The sequence below is a fragment of the Loa loa genome (assembly GCF_000183805.2).
Source record: "Loa loa unplaced genomic scaffold supercont3.4, whole genome shotgun sequence".
Lineage (NCBI taxonomy): Eukaryota > Metazoa > Nematoda > Chromadorea > Rhabditida > Onchocercidae > Loa > Loa loa.
The window spans coordinates 595,052-615,954 of record NW_018108184.1 but is presented as its reverse complement, the minus strand read 5'-3'; the positions used below and the strand labels follow the sequence as shown (position 1 = coordinate 615,954).

Here is a 20,903-nt window from a genome sequence, read left to right as displayed (position 1 = left end):
AAGCCAAGTAGTTTAAAACAAGTGTTTGATTTGATCAATAAAAACTGATATGTGTGAAAAGTACGTGGGGCGTGGACCTGATAGGGTCAGAATCAGTGCTTCCAAATGTCAGCAGTATGTGAAGGACTGAAAGTTTGATACAAGTCGAATTTCAGAGCGGTTATGGAAAAGGAAAGCATCGTGGAGAGGCAAGAACAGAAGCCGGTGATGGGTGATACTCAGTGTGACAAATACAACCTGGTCGATTTTAGCCTGGAAGAGGTTGAAGAGGAAATTCGTCTCGAAAAAATTCGGCAAACGTCGCTTAAGTTTTCGTGGGATTATTTGTCACAACTTTTACGTCGAAATCTTATGGTGTGTTTTCTTCGTGACATTCCTTTGCTATTTCAGAGTTATAAAAATTGTGGACTTTGGGAACTTTTTTTTGTGGATCATCATGTTTTGAAAGGGAATTCTGCCACAAATTGCTTATCTCAAATTTAAGAATTGACGTGGAATCGCATAAATTTTCAGTGGTTCTTCCTTGCTGGAAATCTGACTTGCATTCCTATAGGGGTTGTTCTTCCCTTACCTTGCAGCATTTCTTTTTAACTACTCTAACAATTACGTGAGCGGAAGTGAATTCAATATACAAAGGAGAGATGGATTAACTGCATTGCTCTTTGGTTTATTTTTGAAGTTTTAGTACCACTTGCTTTCCATGTCGGGATTGGAGTTATTTAAAGCTTGGCAGATTAAAAAACAAATAACAGTTTGAAGAAACCTAATAAACTGGGGAGTTTATAATATCTTGCAGGAGAAACGTTTTGTACTCAGTGCTGATGATAAGGAGGACTTGATGCAAGCAGCTGCTGATATGAGGAAACATATGCCGTCGGATAGTGATCGCGATTTATCAACACATTTACGACATCTTGCTGAAAGCTTGTCGTAAGTATTACGTGCTAATAAGATGAATTATGAAATATCCTGGAAAATAGACAAAATATAGGTGTTAATTCTAACATTATGTGGAAATTATCTGAACGCGCGATTTGTGCAAGCACCGGACATTTTTGTATTATCATATCTCAATAATATAGCTCTTTATTCAATATTTTTATAACCCTTTACTTCAGAAGTGATTTCCAAGCTCATCCAGGGTACAAGATTCGGAATGCAGATTTCTCACTTGAAATTGCTGTTTCTGCTGATGGTCAACAAATCACCAGTTGTTCAGTATCCTGGTTTGGTGAGCGGGCAGTGGAAGCGCAAGCACTTCGTCTTTACGTTTCTCGAAACAGATGGGATCTTGTACATACAGCACTAACAACTATGTTTCACCTTGTTCCATCAGATTTGTCAAGGTGATATTATGAATTTCTCTCCGTATGATTATCTTTGCTGCATGCTTTCTCACTTATAACCTCCATACCTTTTTTAACACATCTTTTATGTACTGATATCTTATCAAAGTTTTATTAAAATCTGTTCAAGTGAAAAAATTTTTTTATTTCAGGGACGAAAAGATATACTGTTTGCGATCACTGGAGTATGCTGAAAAAGATCTGCTGAATATGTCTGGAAGTGCTCCGTCAGTTTTTGAACAAATAAACGGTAGTATTTTGGGTCTCTGTAAGCCGCGAACTGAATCAACCCCATTCACCATTTATCCATTCGTCGAACCTGTAGTATTCTTGGATGCTGCTTCTGGTGTTATCATATCTCCTACTGATGAGCAAGGTAAGCTGCTTTATTCTGCAAAGTCTTTCGAAAACCTTAGGTTTGGGATACTTTGTAGGATGTAATACGTAAAGCTACCTAATGTAACGAATGCTGCATATGAAATTTTAATTCAGCACTGTTGTAGATTACCAAGCTTTGGTCAGTACTTCCACAGTTAGGACAGCTTAATTGTTTCTATTTCTGCACAGCCTGCTTCCGTAGCCCACTTTTGAGAGATAAGGGTAAATGGCAGAGACAGTAGTCACGCTTGAGACTGTGCGGGACTTCTTTTTGCATTTAGATTGGCTGAATTTGATGTCTTTCTTTCATTAGGGTTCAGTCATGATATTGACGATATTGTCCTGTCAAACTTGAGACAGACATTACATTATCATTCACTAGTTTCAGTGTTGTATGATGTGGAGCCGTATCTTCAATTATGCATTGTCTCAAGTTCAACCCCGAACTTCTTTTCCGACACTATACTTTTTGCACAGTATGCACTTTTTTTTTACATTTTTTCTGCATTAATATTTACACATAGATGATTTATTTCTATGAAGATTTAACTACATCAATGATTCTCAATAATTTTGTAGTGGAGAATGGCGCAATGCTGTGTCCGGCCGTCAGTTACCGGCTGCATTTTGTTTACGGTTTTCAAGACCAATTATATTTTCATCAGCTGCAATTAAAAAGCTTTCTAAGATTGCATCAGTTCAGTTGAATGTTGAAGGCTCATACAATCTGTATCAATATCTATTGAATGAAAATGAAGTAGGCCCTCTTTTCTGTATTTGTTTTAAAGAATTTTTAGATATTTGAAAACCAGTGTTTAATATAAAAGCATTAAATTGATTTGTTTCTTTCGATTAAGTCAAGTGTGAGCACACATGAATTAGGAGCTTACGCACTAAATGACCCGCTTGAGTGATTTGTTATTGGACTTTTTGCCCCGCTTCAGAACCTTTAGCGATGAAAGAAAACAGATTTTTTTGTCGTCTGCTTTTTTTCTGATACTCTTCTCTGGATTTTTTCCAGATTTTTTATATCTTTTCATCTTTCTTACCGATAACTGATTGAATTCTTGCAGGAATGTCATGATCTTTTTGTTCGTTTACCAGGTTGTTCTACGCAACACTATATTTTTGACGACTCCATGACGTCTTCGCAGGAAGATGGCATTTTGAGACAGGTAAAGTGACTACCATGAGCAAATTTAAGCATGAGTGGTTTAATTAAAAACTGTCTATGAATGTCTCACAAGTTTCAAAAATTTCGAAATTATGTTCCTTGTTAGAATTCAAAAATTATATCGTAATTAACTTCAAGATAATTCAATTTTTGCAGATACCATTCGCTCATTTGCAAGATGTGGTTTTTCTTGTGAGCATTATTCGAACACAACTGGCTCATAATGCCTTCTTCGAAAGCCTTGTGAGAGCACATAGTCGTAGTGCATGTGTTGATGAAAATGTTGTTGATATCCACATTGCATCTTCGTACATCGACTGTTTTGATCTTCAGTTCTATCTGAAAAAGAATCTTTTTATAGGTAATGCTTCCAGAGACATCGTTTTTTGTTCGGAAATTCTTTTTTTTTTCACTACCGACTCTTCAAAGTTTGAGCTTATTGTTCATTAGCAAAAATGCAATTAAAATATTTGAAAAGAAGTAATCACCGAGACGACTTCTTCGAAAATTGTGGACTAACATGGAATTCTTATTGGAAAAAGGCAGCTAGTGGTGTTACTTGAATGCGGTCACATCGCAGTAACTTTGAATCTATAATGGGCAAGCTAAGGATTATGCTGAAATCATCTTTAGCGACTGATTTTTCGAAAAACTGAGAAATATATTTCCAGCCCGTGTTGCTGTGTCACCATCAAAAATTAATGTTTCATTGGAATGTGTAATAAATGGAGCGGTACTTCCGGAATCCCAACATGCCACAGCCATTCTTGCGAAGTGAGGATTTGATTTTCAACATTTGAATATCTTGAAATTGTAAGTTGCCGAAAAATTCTTTTGAAAAAATATTGTTGATTTGGGATGGTGACCATTTCAAAAACTTGTATTGAAATCTTGGGACATTGTGCGCAGCGTCTGAATTATAGTCATAAGTCATATTTTTTAAGAACCTATTTTAATTAATGCAGTGAAATTTAATGGTTTTTTTTTCTGCAGGAGTTGGTCGTTGGCAGTAATGATGCGAAGTGTTTTGCGGCGTGGAGGGGCCATTTCGTTGGCTGCGCTTGAAAAACCATTTGTGATGAACGAAAATGTTGATAATAACTGCGACGTTAAAATATCACAATCTTGGTTGTTTGTTCCAAACATAATGGACAGCAGCATTAACTACAACAAAACAGAACACGAATACGTGGTGGATGAACGAATTAATCTTAATTGTTCACATGATAGCAACACCTTAGGAAGGCAGTCACCACTGTCTTTATTAGCACTTTTCAAAGAGCTTGAAAAGATAGAAGAACTGATACCACCTCAGAAACCCATGAATGGAGCGCAACAATGTACGGCACCTCCACGTAACGAAATGCTTGCACCACGTACAAATCGTATCCATTCTGAAAATACGATGACGATCAATGCCTTCTCTGTCCTGGTACATTATTTTTGTTCTAAATTTTCCGAAAATTCTGGGGTTTATATTCAGTGCTGGGAGTTTTAAATTTAATGAAAATGAATACGACCGGCTTTGATCATTTATGATTATAATGAATTAGCATAGACTAGCAGTTTGTACATTTAACAACGACAGAATAGTAAGATTCCAGAACACTACTGAGTATCATTAAAGGATGCGACCGAGGTGATCGAATCAACCATTTAGTTTCTGTTCCCTTAAAATGTAGACACAGACCTATAATTCTGCTTATTCAACTCCATGGTTTTGACACACCGTTACGTAAATATTTTAGATGACGTTTTTCGGAATAACAATATGTCTGGAAACTGAAGTATCTGCAAGTGAAAGCCCATACAAGAAACAAGTTAAAACCATTGCTTTACATATAAAATTGGATACAGTCGGAAGATAGCATTTGGTTTAATTTAAATATAAAATACAATAAAAAGAGAAAAGCGAAACAGAGTACATTTTGAGCCAAGACGGAAAGTGGACATGTGCGTAATTCAGTACTGAAAATAGAGAGTTTGTGTCTTCATCAAATTATAACTGACTGATTGATTCGGGAAATTATATTAACGCATGTTCCACAATTTGAGTCTTCATCATTCGTTGAAATCTGTGCAAAGATGCATTCCATACAAAGGAATATTTGACAGTTTCTCAAGAAAGATCTCCCATTTCCACTTTATTATCTGCATTGCTCTGAAGTTACCTGATATGCAGAAATGCAGGAAGGAAGGTAGTTACTGATACTCTAATCACTGAGCTGATAAGTTAAAATTGGATGGGTTGAACTAAGTACTTGGAATATCAAGTAACTTTGGTAGGAAGGAATTTTCAATTTGAACTGTTCAGTTCTGGGCGAGCACATTTTAAATCAATTTTTTTTTCGAGTTTTGGGAAGCTTTATTCAAATTTTGAAGGATGCAATTTGTGACATGGCAGCAAGTATCGATGATGGTGAATCGAATATTTCCGAGCATAGTAGCCATTCATCTACTGTAGAGCGTTGTTCACCATCCATTAATGAGGCAAGTATTTTTTTTTTCTGCCAAAATTAAGGGATATAATTCGGTGATTTCAAATATCTGAGAATAAGTTTCTCCACATAGGAGGTTTATCTTTGAGTTCAAGGTCGGAAATTTCTAGAACTCAAATACTAAAAATGAATTAATTCAATTATCAGTTTGATTTCTTTCTTCTAATTGCAACTGAACAGATTTGATTTCAATATCGCTTTGCAGAGTCAAAGGCTTCGGCCACAAATACCGCCGCAATCACCTTCACCAGCTAGCGAACGTTATCGTACATCCCAAGCAGGAAATTTTTCACAGCTCTCGCCGCTCGATATTGCACGCCAACGTCTTGCGGTTCATTTTACATTTAGAATTTTTACTTATTGTTTGGCAAATGAATGAGTGGTATGTCATGCAAGAATGTTTTAATATGAGAAAATCTAAAATGAACTGGAAAAGAATTAGAAGGCACAAAGAGAAAAATTGATGAATTGGCAGCATGTAAACATGCAAATTACGATATTTTGTATAAAAGGTATAATTTTGTTGCAGTACAATGGTTCATGTTTTCAGCAGCAAGCACCGATGAGTAATCCGACAGATGTCTTTGAATTCGATGATCCACCTCGCATGAACTCAGCAGGTCCGATGGGAACATCAGCTCAGCAATTCCATTTTCCGGAAGCAGGACAAAGTCCATATTCCTTTGTAGCCATGCAAAGTACCAGAGGTCCACTGAGTGCTCAGCCGACTTTGAAGCGTCGGGGTCGAGGTCGTAAGGCAGGAAATATAGGTGATCGAATGTTGGATCCAGCTCGACCAATTCTTGATCAGAATACTGGTTTGATGTTTCGTGGTATGAATATTCCGACACGCAAGCCTCGAGGTAGAATATTTCTCAGTTTTTTAAAAGTACCTTTAATTTCAGTTATTATACTATGATGTTCATATCTCAGCTATTGGTGTTTTTCCTTTTTTACGTCAGCCTTTTTTGTGTTTGTGTGAATCCTACTACAAAATTATAGCTAGTCTTGCTACGAAAATTTTTCTGTTTTATAGGAACTTCGACAGCAAGGCGTCCTCGAAGACCCCGGAAAGCTGCTCATATGCCTGCGTCTCCTGCACATTCACATCAGTTTGCCGTAAATCGCCCTATGTTACAACGTTCCTTCTCTGAGATGCCTGCTTACCCTTCACAAATGCCAACTGGTAAAATCTTCCGAATTATTTACTGGATAGTCGGTTCCTGAATTTTTCATTTTGATTCATGCCTTCAAGATTTACGCTATCTTAAGTCGAATCCAAGAATTGAACAATAAATTAGCGAGCCGATTAATGAAATGAAATTAGTTATGTTGCATATTGCTTTATAAAACCCGCTTGAAGTTATTCGGCGAACAGGCTCTTAAATGCTGAATATATAGTGTAGAAATCGATCAAATCCTTGTGTAACTTTTTGTGCTAAAAAATTTTGAACTTACAAAGTTGTCATATCAGAGAAAATTTCATTCATTTTTAGTCAGCTTATCACAAGAAAATCGATCAGAAGCATCCGAATTCGATGGAACTGAAGAGTCGTCAGATGATGAAACTGATCCACCGCCTCCTGTTTGTACTACTGCGATGCCGCAATCGTCACCTCAACTTACTGCGAGTAACAGTACTTCGATTCCACAAACAACTACCGTCGGCAATCATCCTTCCTCATCAGCAACATTATCATTTGTTAATAAGTCTTCATCGTTAACTGCCGGTCTTTCATCTATTTCATCGAGGTATGTACTGTTTATGTATATTCCAGAAGTTTAGTATTTATCAGGTTTTTGTCTAATTTTACTCATCTTTGACATTATGCAAGGAGTTATTTGTCATTTTATGAGGGTTATTTGGGGTCTCTAAAATTTATAAACACTGTTTTCTTTTCTCCCTTCCAGGAATAATACTGAGTTCAGTTTTCGTAAAAAGACGCGTTTCAGTAATTTATAGCCATCCATTTCCTATTTATTTTACTCCTCCTTTTTATTGTCTGCAAAATTCATCCTTAGACCACTTTACCTTAGTTTCGGACATTAGCAAGATGAAGTATGCTCATATTTTTGCGGATGCCACTCCAAAAAATTTACAGTTTGTTTTCGTGTGAGTGGTGTCTATTTGTACAAACTCTTATATTTTTCCGCCGCTTTGACTTGTCGTTGACTTATCTTCTCAAATGGATGATACTAAAAATATGCTTTGTTTTGTTTCTGAAATATAGCAAGTTTTGGATATTCTTATATTTGCAGCAGTCCAGCAACAGAACTTGCACCTCCAAGTTCATCTCCAGCAGCAATCAGTAACAGTTCAATGCAGTCGGCGGGACTCTTAGCCCATAAAGCACGTAAAGGAAGTCTAGAAGCTGTGGTAGGGAAGTTGCACTGTAAAACAACTCCAGCAAACATCAGTGGTTCGACAACATCAAATCCGTATTTGGCTTCAGATTTATATGACGATGAATCGGAACCAGTTATTAAACCGCCTGAAGTAGTCCTCTTTTAACTTGAAATTCCACTTGAATCGATTGAGACATTCGCAAATGTTTCATTTCTATCCTGGGAATTTTTTATTTACTTCACATTTTGGCATTTTAGCCTATTTTATGCAGAAATAATTTGTACGCGCGCAGCTCCACCGAGTTTTTTTTCTATCATGAACATCAATAAAAGACCACTTCTCGATGCCTTAAACCTATGCCTTTTTTTCTTTTTTAATATGAATTGAGGCTTAGTACCTTAAAATATACCATTTCCTGAAAGAAAATCAACATTGTATAAGAGAGAAAAAGGAAAATACTTTTAAATCGTTTTCTGATGGTTTATACGGAATTTGATTATATTGCAGCCAGTTTCTACTAAGCGTGATAGTCCATCAATATCGACATCATCCCCTGGTGCCCGAATGTCGCCCAATCTAGCAAAGATGAATGCGGAACAGCCAGGTTACGGTTCAGAGTTGAAAATAATGATTAAATTGAAACAGCAGGCATCCGCGCGACCATCTACTGGACCATCGCAGTTTTCATCGGGTGGTGTGCCACCGTTAGTGCATTTGATATTTTTCCTTAATTTATTTGAGTTTTTTACTTCAATTATGGATAACAGTTTACCTCTGCAGATTCACTTTACTGTCGCTTATTTCTTCCCAGAAATCCATGTCCTGAATAGGTCTATGCGCTTGATTGGTCAGCCGCCTTCGTCATCACGATCAAAGGAAGAGAAAGCTCTTCTACGACAAAAACAGTTGAAAGAGAAAAATCGTTCTGCACCAGATGAACGTGCTCGAAAGGCGGGTAAAAGAGAACGTAAAGGCGAACTTAATAGTAGCAGTGGTAGTAAGGTATGTGATAGTCATGTTTTAGTCAGATACCATATTTGGGAACGATCTATCAACCTGAGGAACCTGGATCTGGAAATTTTCAAGAGCTGAAGGAATTTGGCGATTTCGGAAAATGAGTTGATCAGGATTTTGTATATCAGGCTGAATGGACTTTGATGTAATTGCTTTGATCTACAAAGCGTTTTCTGCATCTCAGTGATGCAGGAGTAACTTTGAAAGCTCGAAAATGTTGGCGCATTACAGTTTAGGAAAACCAGCTTTTCACAGACTTGTTGAAAAATCTGTATTATAAAGCTAATAAATTCTTCCAGAAATTGAAAATAGATCGACCATTAAATGAACAAAAAACAACAACAGCTGTTTCTCCAAAAGTGGAATTTCCACAAGCACTCGCATTCGCTAGTCTTAAAAACTTTAAGATACCAAAGGTAACCATGTTTTCTGTTTCAAAATGCAAAATGAGTGCCTTTTCGCGCAAGCCTTTGTAAAGGGGCCGTTTGTAGCGGTATGAAAGATCATGCAATTGCATAATTTAGATCGAGTAATGCAGGTTCTGTATGTGGGACATATTATAGAGGAGAGTAAACCTTGGTGACAATGTAGTCACTACTACGACAACTTTTCAAGTTCGTTCAGTTTGTAATGTTGAAAGGAGTAAATCTTAAAAATTTGTTTGATGCACAAAGTTTGTGTAAAATTTGTTACATTTATTTATATGGGAAATTGAAATTTGTGCTCCTGATTTGTTTTATTTTCTGTCTAATGTATAGGAATGAATTAGGTGATGGAAAATGAAAAATGTGAGAGCCCGACGCCAACAACAACAACCACTCCAGCTGTAGCTACCTCATCATCCTCCGGTACGCATTTAAACGTTGGTCAAAATTCGGGTTGTTCAACAGTGCAAGTGGTTTCTTCAACATCGTTATCAGCAACAACCACAATAACTCCAGCAACAACAACTCCATCTTCCTCTTCATCGGCTGGAACGTCTTCAATATTTCCACCCAAACCGAAATCAATTCTGAAATCACCTGCTGAACCACCTCCTCCATCACTTTTCCGGGGAATGGGTGGTATGCCACCAATGCTACCTGGCCGACGACCATTGCTACCGGATCCACGAAATGTAATGCATCATCCACCAAGGTTAGAACATCTTGTTGGCCATATATTGATAGTGTTAAGGTGCTTTAGAGCCAATCCTTAGAAATTCAGTAGGTTTCATAAGATTTCGTTAAAGATCCATTTTAATTAATCAGATGGTTGAACTGGTTTGCCGTGGTCATGTGGTTCAAACTTTAAACTTCAGGTGAACCGAAGTTATAGATCATACTTGAGTGGAAATAACGCATACTGAAATTTTAATAAACCAAGGGGTAGTTATGCCCTATATTTCTCTTTTTGTAGTTTTTCCTTTGAAGCTGGCTGATATTGTTACGGGCGACATTATCAGTACTCGTCTACTGCTTTGATTTTTGATCTGGCGGCACTGAGACGGGAATTGAATAGTTCGCACCAAGTAACGATTTTCTTTTCAGTAAGACGAATAATTTCACAGATTTAGAATCGTTAGGTATGCATTGTAAGATAGCTTGTTTCCTGAAAGATTGACAATTGCAGAAATCAATTTAGACCGTTGGTAGCACTACCCCGAATGATACCGTCAGTATTGAGTGGTGCTAATTTCATGCCACCACCTTCGTCATCAGGCCGTTGGATGGCACTGGCACCACAACGACAACGATCACCTAGAAGTTCACCGTCTGAACAGTCTGCTTCCAGTTCCGGTTTGTCCGATACAGCTGCAGCTATGTCCAAAATGCAGGATAGTCCGACAGAGGCTCTGAAAATTGTTGCCGACGACGAGTAAAGTGAAGACACAAATTCTTCCGTTCTGTCAGTTGCAAGATATAATTTTATTGATCGATCTTTCTACAGATTTTAATGTACATATTGTATTGACTACCTTTTGTTGCATTTCTAAAATACTACAGGTAATTTGAAGTATAAACATCGAGTACTGGGATTATCCTGAACTTATTGCCGGTTTATTTATTATATATATTGATTGATAGGATTATCTCGAATTTTTTGTTTGTTTTCAGTTGTTTTTTGGGGAGGAATAAAAGAAGGAAAACGTTATAGCGGAAAGATTAAAGGTTTTATTGTTTTTGCAAAAATGGCAGCTTATTTTCCGATTGAGGATATTGGTCTGAAACATGCTTTTCCTTATTCGACAACAATGAATATGGATAAAAAACAGTCCTTCTCCTCTTAATTTCCAACAGAAGTATAAACTGTGCTGCCTATTTGACTTTACATTTTTTATGTGGATCATAAAAAGTAAAGTAACTTCATTTTGCTACATCTTGTTTACGGTATACATAAATGGCTTTACAACTTATAATGGTTAGAGAAAATCTAAGAAATAATGACAATAGTATCCGACTTTTTCTTCCAATGGGCCTATTTTCATCGTTGTTGAGAAACTAGTATGCTGAAATTAAAAGTTTAAGTTGCTTGAAGAGCTCTTGCAGTTAAGTCTGCTCGGAAGGCTTAAGTAAGCGATCTGCAGAATTAATCTGATTTAATGCTGATGAATTGTGGAGATGAAGAAGTGCGAGTGTTACATAGGAGAAGAGGAGGACATTTTTTCTCAGATTTGAGAAGTTTTCTAAAATGTTGTGACCTTAATTGCTGTATCATTCACTGTTGACTATCTCATTCGGAAAGTACAGCTTTGTTTTTTTTTTTTACATCAAAATGATTCATTCTCTTCACTTCTGTTTGTTAAAAGTAAACGGTAGAGATGGAATTTTTGATGAGCCTAACGAGTGAGTACTGTTCAATATATTGACTTTTGTGCTGGTTTACAGATTCTATTCATCACATTACCAGTTTCATTCCATGTTCCATATCACAACAACCTTATCTTTTCTCACGAATTCATCTTTTGTCTCTTTTATTTCTATCATACTCGGTCTTTTCGTTAAATTGCTAAAGATCTATTTATATTTAGTAACCCTATTTACCTTAGCAGGATAGATTTTCAAAATTGTTAAAGACTAAAGTTTTTGCTTACATTTGGACAATATAGTCAAATTATACCAGTGCGTTTTGAATTCATTAAATTTCTCATAATCTATGTCTGTAATCATTTGCTGATTTCTTTTTTATGCATAGAAAATGTCATCCCGAATTTTCGATTGTTTTAAAATTGAAGGACAGTGTAAAGAAACCACACTTATAACATTTGCTGATTCATAACTGGTTTTGTCTGGTTGGTCTTGTGATTCCTTCATACTTAATCATTCTAGGAGTGAGTGATGATGACAACTTCTTACCAATGAGATGTAAGGTGAAATTGTTGAATGGATGGGGAATGATGTCATCTATTGTGTTCTTTAAAGTTGACACAAATTTGTCCTTATCTAATTTTGAAAGAGATGAAGATGAAAGGAAAAGTGCAGATACCTTTTAGACATATTTTCAATCACAAAATCACATCATGACATCTCTCAAAAGAAAAGAAGTGAAGAATTACTGATTGATTAATCTCCCACCTCTGTATTTTAAACAATTTATTTGCATTCACCGACAAGTTAGTCTGGTAAATGGGCTATTTTTAATGGTCACTTTAAAATCAAGAAACATGCATTATTTTACGACGGTCAGATTTTATTGCATTTTGGAATATAAATTTGTTAATCTGACCGTTTTGATCGTTTCCCATATTCAGTCATGTCACTGTTATCAAAGCCACATAATATGGAATTTTCCTTTGGTGATTAGAATAACTATCGGCCATGTCGTAATAGACCGTAATTCAAAATTAGAGTTAGATTTTTGCCCTTTTGAACTCGAGAGAGATCTCAGACAATCCTATGAAATACTGGAATACTCGTAATTTCACAATAGAGCAATGATATGTTAGTGGAATTTGCAAGGAATCGTAAAACATTCTTCTGCAAGATTGATATATATCAATGTCAACGATCAACTACACTTCTTAGTTCTTAACGGAGACAGATGAGAGAAGAGGAGACAACATAAGGTTGACAGTGATTAACAGTGTCTCAGTTACCCGAAAGTTTCACTATGTCTTGTTTTAGGAAAAGATGATGTGCGCAATTCGTCATAAATGACGAAAGGTTAAGGGAGTGGGAGAGGCGGTGTGGTGACATAGTGAGGTGACAACTGGCACTTTCCCCCATTCACAAACGTTCTTTTCTAAATTCCTTTACGTTGCTATGGATAGATTTTATGGGTAGATTCTGAACTTCTTTTATTTTTCTTCAATTCAGGTAATCAATAATCAAAGTACACTGTCCACTGTTCTATTTCATCCTTTCCTCTCTCTTTGTCTGTCTCTCTGTCTGTTTAATATGAAGCCAAGAAAACATCTGCTTGAATTAGCTTATTTCTATACATCCTTTCCCCCGCCTGAGGCTTTTCTTCCGAACGTTCTTTTCTAACCCAATTCCTAAAATATTTCCACAGCTCTATTTACGAGAATTATGAGAGAGAGAAAGCGAAGAGAGAGAGAGGGAGAGGGGGAGAGAGAGAGAGAGAGCAGTTGCCATATCCCTTACATTCCTTTTTTTCTCAAATCGATCATTCCTCCTCTCTTTTAAAAAAAAAAAGAGAGCTCAAACTGTTTGCCATCTTTTCTGTCCTAATATTGCAACTTTTCTCCTCTTTCTCTGCCATACTTTCTGCCTCTCTCTCCCACAATGTTTGTTCCATGCGATATGAAATATTATGACGCCTAACTTTTGTCTTTTATCTCATATACTGTTCTCTCCATTTATCTAAACTTTCTTTTATCCTCTTTCTTCCAACTTTTTATCTGAGAGAAACTAATCCCTCCCCTACACCTACTCATGTGCAATCATCAATAACTACTGCGTCTGCATACGGACAGTTGGATGGACTCATCTGCATGCGTGTACGTGTGTTTGTGTGTGTGTGTGTGTGTGTATGTTTGTTGTAGAAGATAGTTAATTAAGAGAGAGGCGGTATGAGGAGCAAGTTGAAAAGGCTTAAGAAGCCATATGTCACTCAGTTTTGTTGAGCAGTGCGTATGTCATCAAGACAAACTTCTCTCCTTTAGGTTCGCTTTAAAAACCTTGCGGTCTGCATACTGTAAGTTACACTATGTGTATGTATGTATATACATGTATGTATGTATGTATTTATGTATGTATGTATGTGTATATGTATTTATATTTATGTATGCATACATGTATGTATGTATCTATCCATATGTATATTTGAGATTTGTTCATCTACCGGAGATTTGTGTCGGTTAATTCTTTTGACAAAGCGTCCGGAGGTACCGGAAGTATGATTCATAAGAATTCACTTGGACATGCGGCGTCTTTACAAGGCATAACAATATTCCTTGGGACTGTGTACTGCTATTTCATTTCCTCTCTTCGCTCGTTATGACATTTTCATTCACAGTTAGAAATGTTTCATTGCGCATTCTTCCCATTCCTTTCCTTAGTAACCACTTATGTTATGATTATATCATCGTATAACTCATAACATGCTTCCCTTTATTTCCTTGCTTTCATTCGGCTCTCTTGTCTTTCCATTTAGTTAGCGTTCTATTACGGATATCTTCTAATGTTTATTTAGCATAGTAACTTGTGGAATTTCCTGTGCTATTTCTACAGCTACCCATTTTCTTTAGATCATAACTCTTCACTTTCCTGAAGAGTTTCATGGTCATCATGATCAATTCTTATGTCTACTTTTAAGCTTATCAATAAAGGCTTATCATCTTCCCTTACCCCTCCCCCCGCCCTCTTCTTTTCTTCTCGATCTTTTAATATTGCGCTATGATAATGTGATAAGCATTTCAGGTGTTTTCTTTCGGTTTATCATCCGATAGGTAAGCACATTTGTTTCTCTTCTATTCTGTTTCTTGTGGCAAATGCAGCCGAACTTCTTCACTAAATACTACGTCATCAGTGGTGATACTTCTAGTACTGCAAAGCATCTCGTTGATGAGGGCAACAGTAGTGCGGTTAATGCAACCAGTGATACTACTGCAGTTGATGCAGAAGCAACAGCGGCAGTGGTTGAAGTGAGCTGAAATTTTATTTTGAAAACAGAGTGATATCCCGTGAGTGTATCTTTCTGTGTTCAATCTGTTTTCTGTCCTTTTTTTTCTTTTTTTTTTTGCTAAAGAGGCTCTCGTAACAATTCATTGGGAACGAAAGAGAAGACTTACAGATAGGACATGAGAGATGTAAGATATTAGATTGGTTAGAAGTAAGCCATGGCTATGATATAAGTTATTTCACACTTTTTCCACTGCCAGTATTCCATAGGCTTATCATCTCCTCTGATGTTCCCAAAAACCGATTTGTTGTCTCTGCATGGTTGGTAGCACTATGGATGTGCTGTACTGATATCGTATGTAACCAAGTTTTGTTTGCAAAATGTAGCAAGCATTTATTTGCATAATGCTATTCAACTGGTTCAACGTCTATTTGATATTGTCATCGTGAAGAATAGGGAATAGGAGGTCCAGAACCACATAATTGTATAATTCTCTTTCTGCAATCGTTGGTCTTTTTTAAGACTTTTTTTTTTGCATGAATGCAGAAATTTTTCATTTAATGGCAGTGGCAGTCCTCTATAACAGTTGCATCGTAAATGCTACTATTCATTTTTTGCGCAGATCATATCACACATGACCTTGCATGAGTGACAAGGAGTGTAAGTGGTGGGAGGTTGATGTCTCGAATTCTCATTGATGCTACCACTTGTAAGATATTATAACGAACTCATCTCGTGTAAGTACGAAAAGGGATTTTTTTGTCTAAATTTGGTTTTTTTCCAACTGTTATTGTTATGCTAATGTCGCAGCAGTTTAACCTCTTTAAGCGATAATTATAATTAGATTGTTGCTGGCTTATTACATGATATGTTGTTTTGTTTGGCCTTGATTATGAATTAATGTTGTTCCAGAAAACTTCCAAATTTCTTTGGAAATGAGGTCGTCCTTTAGCGTAAGCATTTGTCTTTTGGTTAGCCCTTAACGAAATGTCATATTTATAATGTCTGTAGTTATCTTAAGTCGTTAATTATGGATTTACATTGGTTTGTTTTCAACTAATTGCAGCTTGACCTCATGTTGAGAATTTTGACCGGTTTGATCAGACGAAAGTAGGTGAACAGAGAGCTTCTCAAACATTTTCATACACTTTTGCCTCTTTGCTCAGTGCTTTATGAAAGGGAGAAAAAAGCGGAGGAAGAGATGCAGCAAATTGTTTGCTGTTTGTTGCTTCCATATCATTCTGTAACTACCCAACAGCTTTGGTATTAATAACGGCAACATTTCTGGTATATTTGGTTTTTTTTTTGCTTTTTTTCAGGAAATAAGGATAGACGACTATCATATCCTTATTTCATTTCCTATTTTATATTCACGCTATTTGTTGATTATCACGTACTTGCTTAATTGCATCGTCTTTTATATTAATTCTTATTTTGACTTGCTTTTACTCCTCGCATTACTTTCCTCTCCTTGTTCGTTATTTGTTATACAGTATATCACGCAGTCGTAGTTTGTTTGCTTTCCTGAAAATGATTTTGTAGCAACTTTCGCTTTATAGGTTTTTGCTTATTGGGACGTTTTACTCTTTAAAGAATGATTTTTAATCTTATGGAAGAAGGGAATTCTTTGGACATTTCGAGTGATATTTGCTTGTCCTAAACGTATTTTGTTTTATGTGAAACAAATTTCAAGATTTTGGTTTCTTCTGAAATTTTGGTTATTTGTATTTCTGCTTCCTTGATCTTGATTAGTAATGGGATGGACCACTGTACGGTTTCCTCCTGATTCCATAATTTGATTTTTTTTTTTGCCTGTTATTTTCCGTCACTTTTTGTAGTTCCTTAGATATTATTTGTTGTGACGAATGTGTTCTTACTAATTCCTGCTAAAAATTTCGTCTAAGATTGTGCTATGTTGTTACGTGAAAACCTATGGATGCTAATTGGTGACTGTTATTGCAGAAAATGACTTCCTACTCGCCATTTCTAACACAAGCGCAGAAAGATGAATTGCGGCAAATTGCTAATCAAATTGTAGCGCCTGGTAAAGGTATTCTTGCTGCAGATGAAAGCACTGGTATGTAAGAGTTCATTTTTTTTGCTTTTCAAAATTGTCTTAAAAAACAGTGGTAGTCAAATACTAATATAGGAAGCAGTGGTTTTGATGTTTGTTGTTTCCAGAAGTGGCTGAAAGGAAAGCTGCATAAATGTTGAACTGGTTATTTGATAAAGGCAAGAGATGAGAGGTCTTATTCTAAATTTATCATTTTCTAGGAAGTATGGACAAAAAATTGAAACCAATTGGACTTGAAAATGTTGAAGAAAATCGACGTTTGTATCGTCAGGTCTGTTTTTGTTAATATTTAAAGGAGTTACAATTTTATGGCTTATGACATTTTGATTAGGCTCATGTTACGCGTTGTGTAAAATGTTTGTTGTTTTTTTTTTTTGATCGAGGTGCGATATCTATTTCTGAAAGGACTTGAAAAATCTTTCAGCTTCTATTCACGGCTGGTGATGAAATGAGTAAATACATTTCTGGTGTTATTATGTTTCATGAGACATTCTACCAGAAGGGAGATGATGGCACACCATTTGTTCAAATCCTACAAAAGAAAGGTATTCTCCCAGGCATCAAAGTAAGTCAATTTTTTATACAGTTGAAAACTGAAAATTTTAGCTAGTTTTTTATACAGTTGAAAACTGAAAATTTTAGCTAGTTCGGGAAGGTTTCAGTGTTGTTTTACTTATGTAGTAATAACGAAACTAAGAATTACGCGCCCTACTGATATTTCACCATAATGCCAATTAAAATTGATGATTTAATTGACGGCAGTGAATCATGAGCTTATTTCGAGAGATTAATGCTCACATATAGCATCCGGTTTCCCTATCGATATGTTGATCAAATAGAATCTGTGGTCCGTTATCTTAACATGTCAGTTATACTGAAACCATTGAACAAGAATTAAATGATCTTAGTACTCTGTGACCAATTGTATCGTATTTAGGTTGATAAAGGTGTTGTTCCAATGGCAGGTACTGTTGGTGAAGGTACCACACAAGGCTTAGATGATTTGAATAGTCGCTGCGCTCAGTACAAGAAGGTCGTCTTTGTATTTTATGAAGTTCTTCCAGTCACTTATAAGAGTGCTTTCTTTATATGATTCATTCTGCTACATTCAATCTGCGATTTATCATGGCCTCTGTCTCAATTCCGTTTTACTGTGGCGAGTTAGTAATGTTTATAGAATATATGATTAATTTTAATTCTATGAAAAATAGCTAACTAGTTTCAGGATGGTGCACAGTTTGCTAAGTGGCGCTGCGTTCATAAAATTGGTGCAACAACACCTAGTCATATGGCTCTGGTTGAAATTGCTGAAGTAGGCATTTTTTATCATCTGCGTTTTGTTTTTCACTTTTATGATTCTTACTAATAACTATTCAAATTACATAACAAAAAACGGAAGTGCTATTTTTTACAGTTATATATTGAGTTATTTGTATCGTGCACACGAAACATATTTTCTGTGATGATGCAGCATATTTTGCTTTAATTCTCTCATTGAGTTTATTTTGTACCATTTTCAAATTTACTTTTATAGGTATTGGCCCGCTATGCTTCAATTTGCCAGCAGCATGGTTTGGTACCAATTGTAGAACCAGAAACTTTGCCCGATGGTGAGCATGATCTTCATCGATGCCAAAAAGTCACGGAACTTGTCCTGTCATATACGTACAAGGCATTGATTGATCACCATGTTTACTTGGAGGGGACGTTGCTGAAACCGAATATGTGTATGCCGGGTAGGTTATTCGGAATTGTTTATTACAGCGAAAACAGGACATAATATTATGATTAGTGAATGTAGCAGCAAAGATGATGCGTGCAAAATAAAGCTTACAGGATGCCTGCTATTGGAGTTACATCATATGAATAAATTAATCAAGATTGTTTTTCAGGGATGCAATTCAAGGGGCAATGCTCACATGAAGATATTGCACGAGCTACTGTTACTGCTCTTCAGCGTACGGTTCCAGTAGCTGTACCTGGTGTCGTCTTCCTTTCTGGCGGTCAATCTGAGGAAGATGCTACGCTTAATTTGAATGCGATCAACCAGTTTCCAGTACGTTTTTACTCTACCTAATGATTTTTTGGAGTGCGTATGAAATGAAAACTCCTGTTAACATGATTAACCGAGTTTGTAACCTCTTATGAAAGGAATGCTCTTATTTGAACATCGTGAAGTTTTCGTTTAGAAAATATATCATTTGGACTTTTAATCCAGTCTGCACTGTTTTGTAGAATTGACGGAATAGGAGGAGAGGAGAGTTGTTAACCAATTTTCATTTTTTTTAAAATTTCCTCTTCATTTTCAGGGTAAAAAGCCGTGGGCTTTGACCTTCAGCTATGGTCGGGCACTGCAAGCATCAGCTCTGGCAGCTTGGGGTGGTAAGCCGGAGAACATTCAAGCCGCCAAGGAAGCATTCTTGAAACGTGCACAAGCAAATTCGCTTGCACAATTGGGTAAATATACCGGAGGTGCAGGTTCTGGTGCAGCAGCACAAAACCTCTATGTTGCTAATCATGCATACTAGATAGTCCACTGTCCACTCTCCTACTGACCATTTTTTCCTGTATTAATTAAAGGAGGGATGAAAGGGAAAATATTTATTTCGATCTCTTACATTGGTAATTTATGAATTCTTGTAGTTTCGGTCGTGCCATGATTTATTACTTGGTAATTAACTCTTAGTTAATTTTCATCGGAGCGTTTTGAGTAGAGGTTGTCAAAGTTAGATTTTGTGATATATCATTAAATCATCGATGTGGCGGTACATTTCTGCTGCTGACAAGTATTCTGACAAGTAGCAAAAACTAGTAAGTTTAATAAATTGCAGTCTCTGTCTTTCGTGTTTTTTATTTGCCCACGCAACAAATGCACTGAACAAATGACTCACGGAATTATTCCACTTTTTTAAAAAGTGAATGCAAAGGATTCAAAAAATTAAAAAAATAGCAGCTTCTCGAAACGTAACAAATAAGAATGTGCTATAAATTACTTCATGATAAATGTTGAGGGAAACAGTTCCCAACTCTACCAGTACAGTCTACACCATTGTTTAGTTAAATTTTCATTTAACATCTCAAACTGATCATCCTTTATGATTCATCATAACGAACCGTTGTCATTCGTTATGAATCATCGTAATTCATATCAGTCACTCCAGAGTGTTATTCCAGTTTAGGATTTGTTTCAGTACAATTACCATTACGCTCCCTGCTTGGATAAATAAGCTAGCTAAAGGCGTAATTTCATTGGATCGGCATAGATTTGATCGTGTTTCGTGTACTAAAAACCGTTAACTACCGTTCTATATTATAATTATACTTGAAGCGAGGGGAACATGAAGTTTAAATTTGAAGAGTGAAGGCTTCCTGCGAAGCAAAGTAATGTAAGGCTGTGAAAGGTTCCCAAAGTGCTGGTGACTCACTCGCTGCTTAATACGTCAAAGGTCATCGAAGAAATTTCCTTTAGGAATATTGGAATGTTACAATTGAAAAGCTTAATTAATTATTGCTATTTTATATATTACAAGGATTGCCTTTTAAAATTGCGTTAGTATTTTTGCTCGTGATTAACATTTGCATATGAGAGTTATTCCTCAACTTTGAATGAAGTTCATTTCGGCTCAGAAACCGGAATGCTACACTGTTGAAGTTACGCTCCGTTATTAGTATCCCATTTATTTTAGTTTTATTGAAAAGCTGCTTTTTCAAAACATTTCAATGAAGCAGCAGAACTTCTGTATCCTTTCCCAATAATTAATGGAATTACTCAATGGTAGTGAATGTAAGTGAATGGTTAGACTACTTCGAATAATTAGAGTTGGTGTTAAAGATGAGGTAAAAAAACTACTGGAATTAAACTTTTCCGATACTGCATTGTTCCTTCAGACTTGTCTTCAGAGAATGAAAGAGTCTTTTCCCGGTCTCTAATTTTTTTTTTTTTTTTTTTGTAAGATGACTATTTATGAACGAAAAAAGACTGGAGATGTCATCCGATTATGCTATTATG

General features: G+C 36.2%; 2 protein-coding genes across 2 annotated transcripts; both read left to right on the top strand.

Moving 5' to 3' along the window:
* Positions 1–49: 49 nt before the first annotated feature.
* LOAG_03232 (hypothetical protein) lies at positions 50–10,618 on the top strand (the record flags this gene model as incomplete). The annotated part of the gene is made up of 22 exons (XM_020446262.1): positions 50–114; positions 156–354; positions 797–930; positions 1,119–1,346; positions 1,499–1,722; positions 2,113–2,200; positions 2,304–2,481; positions 2,798–2,899; positions 3,055–3,259; positions 3,570–3,672; positions 3,892–4,330; positions 5,281–5,358; positions 5,602–5,727; positions 5,947–6,259; positions 6,433–6,582; positions 6,893–7,148; positions 7,656–7,893; positions 8,251–8,447; positions 8,574–8,745; positions 9,057–9,173; positions 9,527–9,894; positions 10,369–10,618. The coding sequence occupies 22 exons, from the start codon at positions 50–52 to the stop codon at positions 10,616–10,618; spliced, it is 4,230 nt and encodes a 1,409-aa protein (XP_020303374.1).
* A 3,989-nt stretch (positions 10,619–14,607) lies between these two features.
* Positions 14,608–19,733, top strand: LOAG_16465 (fructose-bisphosphate aldolase). The gene is made up of 9 exons (XM_020449116.1): positions 14,608–14,842; positions 16,783–16,897; positions 17,095–17,165; positions 17,319–17,459; positions 17,832–17,927; positions 18,120–18,206; positions 18,429–18,630; positions 18,787–18,950; positions 19,204–19,733. The coding sequence occupies exons 1-9, from the start codon at positions 14,690–14,692 to the stop codon at positions 19,420–19,422; spliced, it is 1,248 nt and encodes a 415-aa protein (XP_020307430.1). The 5' UTR covers positions 14,608–14,689; the 3' UTR covers positions 19,423–19,733.
* Positions 19,734–20,903: the final 1,170 nt, after the last annotated feature.

Coding starts and splice junctions, on each gene's coding strand:
- LOAG_16465 (XM_020449116.1), top strand. CDS start 14,690: ATGCAGCCGAACTTCTTCACTAAATACTACGTCATCAGTGGTGATACT. Junction 16,898..17,094: donor TGCTGCAGATGAAAGCACTG/GTATGTAAGAGT, acceptor ATCATTTTCTAG/GAAGTATGGACAAAAAATTG. Junction 18,951..19,203: donor ATGCGATCAACCAGTTTCCA/GTACGTTTTTAC, acceptor CTTCATTTTCAG/GGTAAAAAGCCGTGGGCTTT.